Genomic DNA, 14,644 nt, shown 5'->3' with positions numbered 1-14,644 from the left:
AAAAATGACACCACGGTGATCAAGCATATTAAAACTGGTGTCCAAGGCGAGTACCACCTATCACATAGGCATCCCGTCAGAGAAGGTGTCTTGATGTGGCCCTGAATAAGCCAGTACCCCTTTTTCCCGGAACTGCCTGGCTATCTGGGGAAGGAGAGTGAAGATGATGTGCAAGCATGTCTGGAGATCATTAACAGTGCACCCAACATGCATATAGACGAAGGTTACAAATACTGGTGTCATGTTCTGTTGTGGAAAGAAAACATCATAAACCTGTCTATGAACTTGCATTCCATGATCTTTTATTTCATATTTTGTGGTTGATTTTATTCATGTCTATTTGATGTCATTTGTTCTTTTTATTGTTTCTGTGATTTTAACAAAATTATTTTGTCTTGATGATTAACAGTAATCTGGTTTTTGCCTTGTTTTGATTATCTGAACTGCAGGTTATTACAATCCAATTCTCAGAAAATTGTGTGTGTTAATGTGTGGAGTGAAAAATTATCCATTGATCCTATATAATTATTTTTTTATAAAAAAAAAAAATTCATAGCAGTGTAATGCATGGAATTCATAACTCTGTAAATTGCCAATTGTAACTGTGCAATTTTACACTGGCCTGCTAAATTTTAGTTTTTGTTTCTGCATGAATTATTGATAACACATGTCGGGAGGTATGGTACTCAAATGGCAGTGCACAAATAGCAGAGAAACTAATGGAAAAAAAAAAGAAAAATAGTGTTGCGAGTCCTGCGAGACAGAACTTTTAGGGGGAAGTGGTGAACTGATCTATATAGAAATTCATGTTTGAAACATAACAGAAAATCTGCTAGTTGTTTGTAAGTCTTTGTGATCAGAAAATAACGAACAGATACTACTGATTCGTCGAATGTCATACAATCATTGGGGTTTGGCGTGGGCAATTCAAATGAGTGCCATACATTGAAGACCCTTATTGGTTCCTTACGATTATAAGAGACCAATCAGCTGAGGTCTATGACCTAAGCAAGTTCAGTTTGAAAAGTTAATGAGCAGTAAGGGTTTAACGGTCAACAGGTTGGGGCGCATTCCTAAGACAGTGATCGGTGTGTCACCTCAGAGTACCTTCCGACTATAGTTGCATAATTAAGTAGCGTAATATTAGCAACAGGACCCTGTGTAATTATTAAGGAAATTACATGTGTTAATTGTGTCTTACGCATTTCATTTGTACTGGTAGAACCTTTATATGACCAAGAATCAGGTCACATATGGCTCCCTGATGACTTGCGTATGTGTGGAACCATTCCATAACAACCTGGAGGTCCATCTTTCTTCCGTTTTCAAAACCCAGCGTTCCAAAGGTTCCCCAACCATAATGGGTAGATATGGGGTTAATAATAATTAATTGAAAATAAAACCACCACCTTCTTCACTAAAAGTAAAGGAAAAATCAATCTCCAAGGTAATAGTCGTGCAGAGCTCTTGCTTAGAAATATCTTAATATTAAAGTAAATACTATACTATACTGAAGCTGTAAATTCTAGTGTTTCCCCTGTTCTGTAAAAAGAAAATGGGACACCCTCAATACCCAATGAAAGAAATGGCTCTGACTGAATGTAGGGGGGACTTGAGTTTAGCTTTCACACTTAGCCATAATCCATATACAGTAGTTTTAAGTGTAATGTTGTAAGATGAATTTGAAATATTAAAATGTTTTAGGATAATAGTTTAAGGTATATTTAGTGTAGGATGATAGTTTAACCCTTAAGGGACGGATTGAGCCTCAGTGTGAAGTAAAACAGGATTGGGGAGGTGGACGGATTGAGCCTGAGTGTTAAACAATATTACGCACCACTGATATGGTAAGAATGAGGCGAGAGAGAGGTGCCAATACTTCTATATGCTATACATTCACTAATGGCAACTTTTATACTGACTTGAGAGTCGGGCCAGTTGCCGCAGACGTCTTTTCAGTCGTCAGTAATGCTTCTGACTTGAAGGGGGGAGAAGTACTGCATCTCTTTCTCAAGAGTCTTTTTGTAAATTTGCTTGTAAATATACGAAGGGGTTGCTGTTGTTTTTTGTTTTTGTCTTTTACGATAGTATGTCTGTTGTAAATGTAATTTTACAAAGAAAATTGCAAAGAAATATTAGAAAAAGCATGTAAAAGTAAAAAAAAAGTTACTGAATCTTCCTTCTCGTAAATTTACATGTATATTTTTCAACAAATATGCAAAAAATTTGTTACTGGTTTTATTCCTTATCTGTTTTGATATTGTGTGAACAGTAATAATAATTTTACAAAATACAATAAATTTATTTATTAGAAAAAACATATATAAGTTAGTAAAATTTACGATTGTCTTGTAAATGAGGACCCACAAGGGGTTGTAAATAGTCATTTTTAACTTCTCGTGGAAGGTAGGGAAAATTCTTTAGAGTTTTTTTTATACAGTGTGCATGCACATGTCATTCTCTTTCCATTAATGGGATTTTTATTTTTTTATTTTGCCGACCTCAAAGTTTCCCCGGTGTGGGGTGCTGCACATTGATAAATTATGCCGTCCCTTAAGGGTTAAGGTATACATTTGGTTTTGAAACCATTAAATAGGCAGTTATAAATGTTTTTATAGGTAGTCTTCGGTGTCTGACCTGTTTAAATATGCAGTTATAAGCATTTTTTGGGGATTTTACCTATCCGCAGAGGGTTGTGGTACCCATCACCGGCGAATTAGTTAGTTAGTTATAAATGATTTGTTTAACCAGACCTCTGAACTCTACTGGGGGTTTATTGTACATAGATTAATTGGTCACTATAGAAAATACAAGGGGTTTTAAAAAGACAACATTAAGCACAAGCAGACTGAGCACCTCAAATATAGTTTATCATCTACCAAACAGGTAGAAATTGCTATTGTAAAGCCTATTCCAAATAAACAAGCAAAACTCTTCATTACCAAATGAAGACATAATTTAACTGTTATCAACAAAGTAGTGTCCAAAACTAAGTTTTCAATGAAGATAAAACCCATCTAATACTGTACAAACTAAGAAGTAACACCTAGACAAAGGCAATCTAAATAATAATATATGGTACACTGAAACCATTCTTACAAAAAAAATGGAATCCAAGTGTATCCTTCATAGGCATACAGACATATATAACCACACCTGATTAAAAGATGACTTCCAGAACAGTTTGAACTTGAGTATACCATGATGAGGGGCCTAATTCAGCCAAACCAACATTTACAGAGCAAAATAAAGCAGAGGCTGACTGTTTACTGTGAAAAACACAACCTTTAAAGTGTATTTATTATTATTATTATTATTATTATTATTATTATTGTAAAATAGTTTTACCAGACAAGTAAGTCATATTTCAAGATTTTCATACAACTCACCTGAATGATTTGGTCATAAATTGGGGGTGAAAATTAGAGCAATATCTCATTTAAGTTTTGAAAGTTAGATTGAAAGAGACCAAGTGCAATGAAAAAAAAAATGAATACATAAAACAATGTGCAGCTGCTGAATTCAGGAGGAGGCTGCAAAAATGTTCATTGCCTCTTTCAGTGTGCCACTTCAGACATGCAAAAGGCAGTAATCCCTTAGAAGTACAGTACTGTGTACTCAAAAGACAGATGTGCTATAAAAATTATGCACAGTAAAATACAGTATTGTACATTACACAATACTTATAACAATACCCAGATTGTCAACTCTGAACCAATTTCTAAAAATTAATTGGCCTGATCACCTAGAGACTGTGTACAAGTTTCATCAACTTCTATTCATCCTTTACTGAGATATCTTAGTAACGTATAAATGCACAGACAATGGTGAAAAAACTTAACCTCCCAACTTTGTTAACATGGGATAAAACCTAACTTGCTTTTAACTAAACCTATAATGTATAGTACTACAGTAGGTATGGATCAATATACAACATGCACAATTCAATACAACCCTACCTAATATGCGCTCTGTACAACGCTGTAAAGATATGCCTTTTAATGTAGCACAGTGTTTGTCATATGCACCAAACAAAAGCAAGATACTTGTAACTTGGGTCATAAGCTTATTTCATCAATAATGAACTTTTGTACAGTAAAGCACAATTAATTTTCCTTCATACAAACCCACAAGTCACATAGAAACTCAAACCTACTGGCTTTAAATGTCCCTACATTCAACATTCTTTGTGTAACAGACAAAAGAAGAATTCAGTATTAGTCTTTCAGTACATTCACCACCTGGGCCCTCAGGTACCCAATAACCATACTCGTTACTTTTCCCACTCTAGAGAGAGGCTGCAAGATTAGTGGGCTGGGAGAAGGGGACTCAATATATATGAAAACTAGTTTTGTGTTATAAAAACTCAGCTGTTTCATCACAAACACAACAACCACATATATGTCCTAAATGACTGAACAGTGCATTGGAAAGTTGTGGTTCCAGCACATAGTTAAAGAGATCCACTTGTAACATAACCCACAAACACCAGAGAGCATTGAAGATTTCTGAATTCATGACCAATGATGGTGGGACCTGCTTCCCTCAACTGAGACTGACTGCTGTCGAACAGTACCTTAGAACAATACTGACACTGTTTACCTCCACCCACAAGGAGATGTCTACTGCAAGCTGGGACAGTATCTCAGACATATTGCCATCATAATTTCTCAAGTATTGTAAACCAACATAACAGTTGTCGATCATCACACTTATGATCTTTCCTGCCCAGCCCGGAGCTACAAGTTAAAGCACCTGTGGGAGGACAACCTTCCCAAATGACATGATATACCCAATCAGGGATTATCACAACCTGACTACAGGATCTGGACAAAACCAAAACTGTTGGACCAATGGGGACAATTTTCTGATCCTGTCCACTCAGCTGATATTTATATAAAGATAAATTTTTAGTGAAGGCACCAAGTCAACTTTGTCCCAACTGATATGAAGTTCCAGGTAATGACAATCTTGAACAATAGGGCAACATATCACAACTTTGCTGCTGTTGTTAGAATCACCAGCTAGCTGCTTTGGTAACTCCAAAATTTAATATCATTCCAATGTATCTGATGTATACTGCCAGTGGCAACAAGGGTCTGGGTAAAGCTAGATGGGTTGTTGCCAGCTGAAATAATGTGTAGGTATTTCCTTAAATAGAGGATAAACTGATGCAAGAAAGAATGATTCCTTAAGGGGGTTTGGTCCCCAAACTAGCTGAGAGGCTCAAGATCCATTATTGGCTACCACCTCCTGTCACCTTCAGCACCAAAAGTAAGTAACTGTTTACCCAGGAAATCTGTCCCACACCTTCTCAATTGCCCACTTCAACTTGCTACCCAGGCCCTTGAGCCCACTAGATTTGTTAACTGTACACACTGAAGTTTACTGGCTGAAATGAAAAAGGGGGTTTCTAAAACCCATGGCTCCACTATTTCTTAAACAATCTCCAGAATTCCTAGAAATAACTCTCCCCTGGTAAAGGAACTGTCAGAGAGGACATAATGTCCTCAATTCCTTCTGCTCTATATGACACTCTGCCATATGCTGCCAATCTTTCCTGGGTCAAAAAGGAGACTGCCACCTCCTTGCCAGAGTTGACTGCTAAGGGGCAAAACTATATGAGTGCCTGGAGGGCATACCAAAAATCCTCTTTTGCTTACTCTTTTGTTATGTGACTATCTTGGATTTTGAATCTTCCTTCTGCCAGGAGAAAATCATGCATTACCCATGTTGGAGATCTCTACTGGTTGATGACACTCCAGAAAGAGGAATGCGTTTAGCAGATCCAAAATTTTCAAGTCTTTGATGCCTTAGGGAGACAGGATGTTGAAGATTTTTCACTAATGCATCTTACTTTTTCATCACAACACTGGCTAGCAGGTACACCACCATCCTAAGGTGTAGACTGGAAAACTGGCCAAGCGACATCACCATCTTCATAGCCTTGGTGATATTCTCTGGAACAGCTCCCTCTGCCAGAAAAGTACTAATGGCTCCCAGTAGATTCCCACCAGTTGGTGATGGCTAAAAATGTTCAGAAACAATGAAGTGGTTGAAGCTGTAACCTGCTTTGCTATTGCCTCTGGAGCAGAAAAAAGGTTATGTACTCCAAGCAGACAATACAACAGTCCCCTCCATTTCCTCTGCCTCTAATAAAGAATACAATGGTGACAAATGAATCTGAGTACTTAACTTTGCAAACAGAACGAAAATGAAAAACAAATTTTTTTTTTGTTATATAAAACAAACTATTCAAAACTTTGTGAATTAGTAAAAAGATTTTCAGCAAGTTTCATTAAATAAAATTATTTGCACAACTGAGTTTTTATCACTCAAGTAAACTAGGCACTCATTTTACTGGCCGCTGCCCCCCATGTACATTTTAAAGCAGACTACACACTGTGTTTGCTTTCTTTTCTCTCTCGCTCTCTTTTAAAAATCTTTTTTCTTGTCAAGAATAACACAGAGAGAGAGAGAGAGAGAGAGAGAGAGAGAGAGAGAGAGAGAGAGAGAGAGAGAGAGAGAGAGAGAGAGAGAGAGAGAGAGAGAGAGAGAGAGAGAGAGCAAATAAATGCACTGTATGCATTATTGTGTATAGTTTCAGTATGTCAGTACAGTACCTCTTGTCAAAGGCATCAATGAGCTTGTGTGTGTCATCCTGCAGGATTAGAGTATGGATTTAAGCACCCTTCAACACTACCATCTGAGTTAGACAAGCACAGTAAAATCTTCAGTGTAAGATGTTAGGAATTATTTAATAATAAAATTATCAAAAAAGGGGTTGTTTACGAATAATAAATCAATGCCTTTTGTCCTTTCTTTCCCTCTTGATAAACCTTTCCTGCTGAGAAGCCAAATTTTTACATTCCTCACATAGGGAAGAACAGATACATGCCATAGGCCATACCTCAGCAATGAGAACAAAACTGAAGTGAGTATACAGATGTAAGGGACACGAAGCAGCCACATGGCTGCCCATGACCCTCACATCTACATTGCTCTTGATTCTTCTCCTTGATAGAAAAAACTCAGCAACCAAGACAACAAAACAAAAAACAAAGTATATATAAGCAAAAAACAAAAACAAATAAACAAAGGAATGTTAAAGTCAGCTATGTTTGTCCAAAGGAAACACACAACGTAACACAATGGTCAAAAGAAAAGTGAATGGGCATTTGAGAGTACAATGTGGGGTTCACCCGCTCAACCTTCAGTACCATCATACAGCTTTTCTTCTAACTGCATTCATTCAGCCTTTCAGCTCCATGAAAGAAAGATATTATCTACTTAAAAAACAATAGCTGGTATTCCTATAGGAACAAAGGTATTGTTTGTTGATGATGACTCAACTTCACATATAAGACCCAGGTAGCATATTTTGTGCTATTTTTCGCAAAGGTCTTATAAGCCATTAAATATGGTACCTAATGAAAATTAAATGAAAAAGCATGAAAAGATTGAATTAGCAAATGAAACCTGTTGAGTCTGGGGGCATTTGTTCTTGAAAGTGGTCATATGCATGACTGATGAGTTTGTGATGAGACAAATTGTAGGTCAGCACACTAAACAAAAGTTATCAGTAAAAATTTATCATGCAAACCCAATTACCTTGCCAGAGAACTTATCCCTACGTTAAGACCAAGGTTTGTTCTGTATACGAACAATCCAAAGTTGCATAATCTATAAAGCAATTAAACAGTGAAATTGGCTACCTACCTTGCCAGCAAATACAATTGCAATGTTGGCTGCCTGTAAGGTCCACAGGACCTTTAATGAGACCATCCCTGAGCAAAGGATGCCAACCAAAGAAGTTACAGTTACGACAAAGCCAACAGCCTTTGTAGTCGAACCACCATAGTGATAAACCAATGCACCAATAATGGATGTTTGAATTAAAAGGAAAGCACTGTCACCATATGCACTGGAAATAAAATGTTTAATTACATTATACTTTACCCACAAATAAAGTTTAACTTCCTGCTGGAATCACCTTTATTTAACAGGATGTTTACCAATACCTTCAACCTAGCAACAAATATAATAAATATATTTTCCTGCCTTCTGATGCACAAAAATTCCATGTGTACTAACCAGTCACCTACTCATATTTTACAGAAGTTTGACAAAGTTCCAACCAAGAGAAAGTGTACATGTACAAAACCCTAAAGGAAATATGCTATAAAACTGAAGGATGGGGAAAAATTAAAAAAAGAAAGTGGTTACCAATACAAGTAATTGCCATTTTACAACAACAAATTTAATACATAGAGGTACAACTAATTCAGCATTAACCATACTAAGTTGATGATCTGACATTTCCATGGATATGAGATGTCTACTATTCAGCTTAGAATTTTGCTCTTAAAATTTTATACAATCTAAGACAACATGAGTTTTTATTATTTCTTTGTATTCAAATGTATTGCTAATTTCTTTGCATTCACTCCAAATGCGTAATATAGCTTTACTATTCAAATCTCTACTGCATTTGGGTGGAAAGATAACTTACATAAAAGAGGAGCTCTCAAAATGTATGTTGATGTCACTATCAGGTACAAAATGTAGCTACTGTACAAGTACTATAATCACACTGATCATATTGTTAAGCTACTAAAGGGTGAAAGATCCCCAGAGTTCAGGTTGTGAGACAGTAACTACTACCATTGGTATGGTGTATATAATACAAAAGCTGGCAGGCCGGCTTAAGTTATTAGTGCTTTCCATCTTGCCATGGTAGATGCTGTATGAGGAGAGTTGAAAACCATAAAAAAAGGAGTTTACACATGAATTAAAATTTCTGATTTGCTGTACAAACATATGAACATGAGATTGTACAAACATATGAACATGAGAAATTCAGTAAAAAAAAAAAACATGTTACATGGCTGGCAGGGCTCATATCTGGAGCCAGGTCTCTGATATAAATTTAGGAGTCTAGAAGTGTATACAAATACTGTATTCCTAAATAACCTACTCAACTTCTGGTCAACTACCATATTCTCAATAAAACACAAATTTAAGGGGGCACCAAGTGCCGAATTTCAAGGAATTATCGAATTTTAGTTATTAAGTTTTCAACTGTTTTATGTTCAAATAAACATATCCTGAAGCGATAATGCTAAAAATATTTTTAGACTGGTTTATTGACAATTTTATTCATTGCTTGTATGACAAATGTGAACCACAAATTGTAAAAAAGACTTGTAAAAACGTCTGTATGAATAATGCAGGACAGGATCAAGTAAGATATACAGTGTACACTGTTTTGAACTTTTTTATGTTTAAGTAAACATATCTAGAAACATTATTGCTAAAAAAAGTGTTTAGATTGGTTCAAGAACAATTTTGCTCATCGCTTGTATGGCACTGTGAACTCAAATTGAAAAAATGTTAAAAAGTCTATGAATGATCCTGGATAGGATCAAGTTTGAGCTATACACTGTTTTGGACTATTTTTTATGTGTAAATGCAAACATATCTTGAAACATTATTGGTAAAAAAAAATTTTGACTGGTTTATGGACAATTTTGTTCATCACTTGTACAGCACTGTGAATAACAAATTGTAAAAAAAGCTTGTAAAACAAGCGTGAAAAAAATTTATTCAAAAATAATTGTCACCCACTGAAAGACCCCATTCTCTCTAGGGGACGAGTCAGAGAAAACGGGCTATAATGATATGGGGAAAACTTGCTCAAGATGTCCAGATTCTCTCAAGACTTCTGAAAATCCAAACATTTTTTTGTTTTACTGCTTTCTCAAAACTTACTTTTTTCAAAACTAAATGCTTATTTTTCCAAGAAGACTGAACCAAATTCAATGAAAATTTTAGAGTGTAGTATAACTACAGTATATATCACTTTATTTGGTCGTCGGGAAAATAACTTTTCTGCGCAACTTTTAATTTTGGAAAGTGATGTCATGATTTTTTTTAACTGCAAAACAAGTGAACTTAGAGGTCAAATTTCTAAATTTCCCCACGAGAGAATTTTCATTATTAGTTGTAGAATAAGTGATAAAATTAAAGCAAATCCCTTCATATATAAGGTAGAAACAGTCATTTACTTTACTTTATAATGGGGCCTTATGGCGTCAGCGCTCCACTTAAACTCATAAAAGTATAAAATACTACAGCATTTTATATTCAAATGTCTGATACCAAAACTTTCTAAATTTCTAATTAAAGTAATTTTATTTTTCCTTTACATTAGAAATTACTTTCAGTGAGGCTGGAAACGGCCGTTAAACTTTCAAACAAGGTGGTTAGGCAGTTAACTACCGTCTGGTATGCGGGAGTCCCATATGCTCGCAAGCAAACATTCCAATTTGCCTTTAGGCCCAGGTATCAGATTGAGGGGTGGCACAAGGTGGGCCTGAAATGTAATGTAAAGGACCTCAGGTTTGTATAGTTAGGAAAAATACAAATTACTTTCAAAATTTGTGATTTGCTCCTACATGATATACAAACCCTCAGTCCTTTACATTAGGAAGACACACTTGTTGGAGGGAGGAATCTGAGCGAGTCTCTGAACTGACTGGAGTTCGCCACACCTGGGTTTCTCTTCCTGGTCTATAGAGTGAGGAAGAGTACTGTGCCTCTGACATAGATCGGAGTATAGGAACTGCATGATCAATTGTCAGACTTCTGGGCCTTTTCGTATGGGTGAGGAAACTCAACCTTATATGAAAATGGGCTAGGATGAATCTAAAATTTGGTGAGAGTAAGGCAAATATGAGTATTGGGTTTGTCTTACAGTCAGGGTCTCCTTCTTCCCCTTGCTAGACGAGGGAGTGGGTTTGCTTCTATAAATTTAATGATAGAAAAATAGAATGGAAGCTCGAAGTGTAAACTTGCCTGCATCGGCCACCAGTTCCAACATGTGTCGGCTTGAATCCCACTCTCTGCCCAAAGAACGAGAAAGAAGGATGACGAGGAAGGAGGAGGAGAGGCCAGTCACTCACACAATCATTCTCACTTCCATAACCGAGCACCTTAGGCGAGATGCTACCTGTCCTTTTAGAGGAGCCAGGTAAGCTACACAACTTGTTGAGCAGCCACCACAGGTCCCAAGGAAAAACTGTCCAAGAACTTGTGGGCAATGTCCCCAAGGTAGAACGATGTAAAGGTGGTCTGCCGAGACCACACCCCCACTTTCAGTACCTGGGGAATCGACAGATTCTCCGCGAACGCAAGGGTTGGACCAATGCCCCTGACTTCGTGAGCTCTCAGGCGGAAGGTAACGGTGCCTCTTCGCCAGCTGCAGAGTACGCCCTCCTGATTGTCCCATGAAGCCAAAAAGAAGCCGTGTTCTAGGACACTTCTTTCTTGGATGAGCAAGTACTAACGAAGAGTCGTCAACACTCAGGCCGGAGATGTCGAATCCTCTTTAGATAGTACAGCAGCACTCTAACAGGACAAAGTAGCATCTTGTCTGGATCAATATCAACTAAGTCCTCTAGATCATGAAGGACTTGAACCTGGCGTCAGCGACCAATGGGTTCTGAGTTTTCACAACAAAATCCGGGGACGAAGTCGAGTGTAACTGAGCCCCATCCCCTCGAGTGTTTAAGACCAAAGGAAAGTCCATGAAGTTCGCATTCTTTTTTCGCCGATGCCAGGGCAAGCAGAAAGACAGTCTTGAGGGTTAGATCCCTGTCTGACGACTCTCATAAAGGCTCATACAGTGCATGAGTCAGGCTCCTCAAAACAAGAGCCACATCCCACGCAGGGGGCCTGAGGTCCTTGGGAGGGCAAGACCTTTCGAAGCTTATCATCAGTAATGAAATCTCCAATGAGGAGGAAATGTCTACACCTTTCAGGAGCAAGACTAGGCCAAGTACAGCCCTATAGCCTCTCACAGCTGAAATGGAGAGAAGCTTCTCTCGGCAAAGGAAGAAGAGGAAGTTCACAACCTGCTGAATAGTGGCTCCGACCGGAGAGAGACCCCGTCTACTACACCAACCACAGAAGACGGTCCATTTTCCCTGGCATACCACTGCTGAGGACTGTCTGAGATATCCAACCATCTCTGTTGCTGTGTGGCAAGAATAGCCTCTCACTCACAAGAGATGCTGGATAGTCTCCAGGAGTGAAGACACAGGGACTGCACTGCCTGATGGTACTGCTCCATGTGTGGTTGACACGGAAGGTTGGACCAAGGAGGAATCTCTCTCGGTGCCTCGGACAGCAGAGCTAGCAGGTCAGGATACCAAACAGCCTGTGGCCATTTGGGAGCCACCAGAATCATCCTGAGATTTGGGGTGATCAACTCCCAGCTGATCACCTTGAGAATCAGACAAAACGGAGGGAAGGCATAAACGTCGAGGTTTTCCCACAGGTGTTGGAATGCAGCCTCTGCAGCAGCCCATGGGTCTGGCACAATGGGACAGAAGACTTGAAGCTTTCTGTTGTGCCAGGTGGTAAACAGATCCATGACTGGAAGCCCCCACAGCTCGAACAACCTCTCCACGACGTCTGAGTGAAGGGACCACTCTGTCCCTATCACCTGATTCTGGTGGCTGAGCTTTTCTGTCACTACATTCCTCTTGCCAGGAATGTACCTGGCTGACAACTCTATCGAGTGAGCTTCTGCCAACTCATGCACCTGCAATGTCAACTGATGCAGCGGAGGGATACAAGACACCCCCTGCTTGTTGACATATGCCACTACTCTGGTGTTGTCGCTCATCAACACCAACAAGTGTCCCATCACTTGATCCTGAAACTCTTGGAGGGCTAAGAAGGCCGCCTTGAGTTCCAGGATGTTGATGTGAAGATGCTTGTCATCTCGGTTCCACACCCCCAAAGTCAACAACAACTTCTCCAAGTGTGTGCCCCATCCCTAGGTCAATGCATCTGTGAACAGAAGCATGTCGTGAGGGGAGTAGGGAGGGATACTCCTATTAAGAGGTTCCTGTCGTCCACCCACCAGTCTAAATTCTGTCTCACTTCCCCAGAAATGGGAAAGGATTGAGGGTCTTAAGAATGGGACCAGTACTCCTACATTCTCCATTGGAGAGAACGAAGGTGAAGCCGCCCATGAGGGACCAGCTTCTCCAACGACGACAGGTGACTGATGACGACTTGCCATTGTCGAGCTGGCTGCTCCCTTCGAGACAGGAACAACTGTGCTACCTCCCTGAACCTACTGATACAAGAGACTGAGGGAAAGACTCCTGCTGCTACCCTATCTACCAGCGTGCCCAGGTACTTTATCCTCTGCTTGGGGATGAGATCAGACTTCTCCATATTTACTATGACCCCTACACTGTAGCAGAACTCGAGAAGATCCCTGTCCTGTAGCAACTGCAAGTGGGAACTTGCCAGGACAAACCAGTCATCAAGATACCTCAAAAGACATATCCCGTGTGAATGGACCCAAGCTGACACCAGGGTGAACACTCACATGAACACCTGGGGAGCAGTCAAGAGCCTGAAACAGAGCACAGTACCCTGAACTGGAACACTGCTTCCCCGAGCATAAAGTGAAGGTACTTGCGAAAGGACGGATGGATCGGCACTTGGAAATACGCATCCTTCAAGCCCACCGTAAGCATGAAGTCGCTCTCCCTAATCGAGGCAAGCACTGAGCATGCTGTTTCCATTGTGAACTGAGTCTGGTGAACGAATCGGTTCAAGGGAGAGAGGTCTATGACTGGTCTCCAACCCCCACCGAGGCTTCTCTATAAGAAAGATGAAGCTGTAAAAGTCTGGGGACTGATCCAACACGACTTCTACAGCGCACTTCTTCAGCATTCCTTGCACCTCCTCCTTGAGTGTGAGATCCTTCGGCCAGCTGGGAACATAGGTGAGGAGACGGACCAGGTTGTTGGTGAGAGGTGGCCGAGATTTGAAGGAAAATAGATATCCCTCCTGAAGGACATCCATTGCCCAGGTCTCAGCTCCATGTCACTCATGTTGCCCAATGGCTCCACAGGCAACCCCCCACCAATGGCAGTAGATGGAGGGGAACGGCGCCCCTAGCGTCCTCCCTCCTTCTTCTTACCTTTGCCCCTTTTCCTGACTGGAAAGAGGGCTGAAAGGGAAGCAATAGCATGCCTTTCTTGGCAGAGGAAGAAGAATGCTGGGTGTCCTCGCGAGAGCCCTTTGAAGCCTGGGTTTTCTTAGGGACCGAGGAAGTGCTAGCTGACGAGAGGGTCGGGCCACAGTGACATGCAAAGACCCGGAGGTCTTGGCCACTGCCTGGTGAACAAGGTGGTTGTTGTCTTCGGCACGTTTCTTGTCCACTGCAGCATCTACCAACTCTCTGGGGAAGAGAGAGGCAGAACCTAAGGGTCAATGCTGACTCAGGACCTACAGGCCTTGAGATCCGATTCAGCACCAGGTTTGCCCATAGGTTTGCCGTCTGGTGGGCTAGGTAGGAGATAGCCCTACCTACAGACTGGCACAGTCTCCCGAAGGTGGAGTCCTCTCCAGGGATGATTGCACCCAAAGAGGCAGCAACCTTGGAAACTGTGAACGACCACAGATCCAACAAGAAGACTGCCTGGAGAGCCGCCATAGCGGTGGCCTCCAGGTTTGCTGCCTCTTGCTGCAAGAGGGAGACCCCTTCCACGGCAAGGTGCTGCAGCGAGAGACCCAGGCCTAGACGAACCAGGTCCGGGTCAACCTGCTTAGTCGG

General features: G+C 40.3%; 1 protein-coding gene across 1 annotated transcript in view; it reads right to left on the bottom strand.

Moving 5' to 3' along the window:
* LOC136831467 (mannose-P-dolichol utilization defect 1 protein homolog) overlaps positions 1-14,644 on the bottom strand; it is a 37,029-nt gene that overhangs the window by 9,648 nt on the left and 12,737 nt on the right. The window contains exon 3 of the mRNA XM_067091963.1: positions 7,720-7,924. Coding sequence (XP_066948064.1) covers positions 7,720-7,924 — 205 coding nt within the window. The remainder of the gene's footprint in view (positions 1-7,719; positions 7,925-14,644) is intronic.

This window comes from Macrobrachium rosenbergii, chromosome 48, assembly GCF_040412425.1.
Source record: "Macrobrachium rosenbergii isolate ZJJX-2024 chromosome 48, ASM4041242v1, whole genome shotgun sequence".
In the NCBI taxonomy this organism is placed as follows: domain Eukaryota; kingdom Metazoa; phylum Arthropoda; class Malacostraca; order Decapoda; family Palaemonidae; genus Macrobrachium; species Macrobrachium rosenbergii.
The sequence above is the reverse complement of the archived record's forward strand: the minus strand, read 5'-3'. Positions and strand labels throughout refer to the sequence as shown.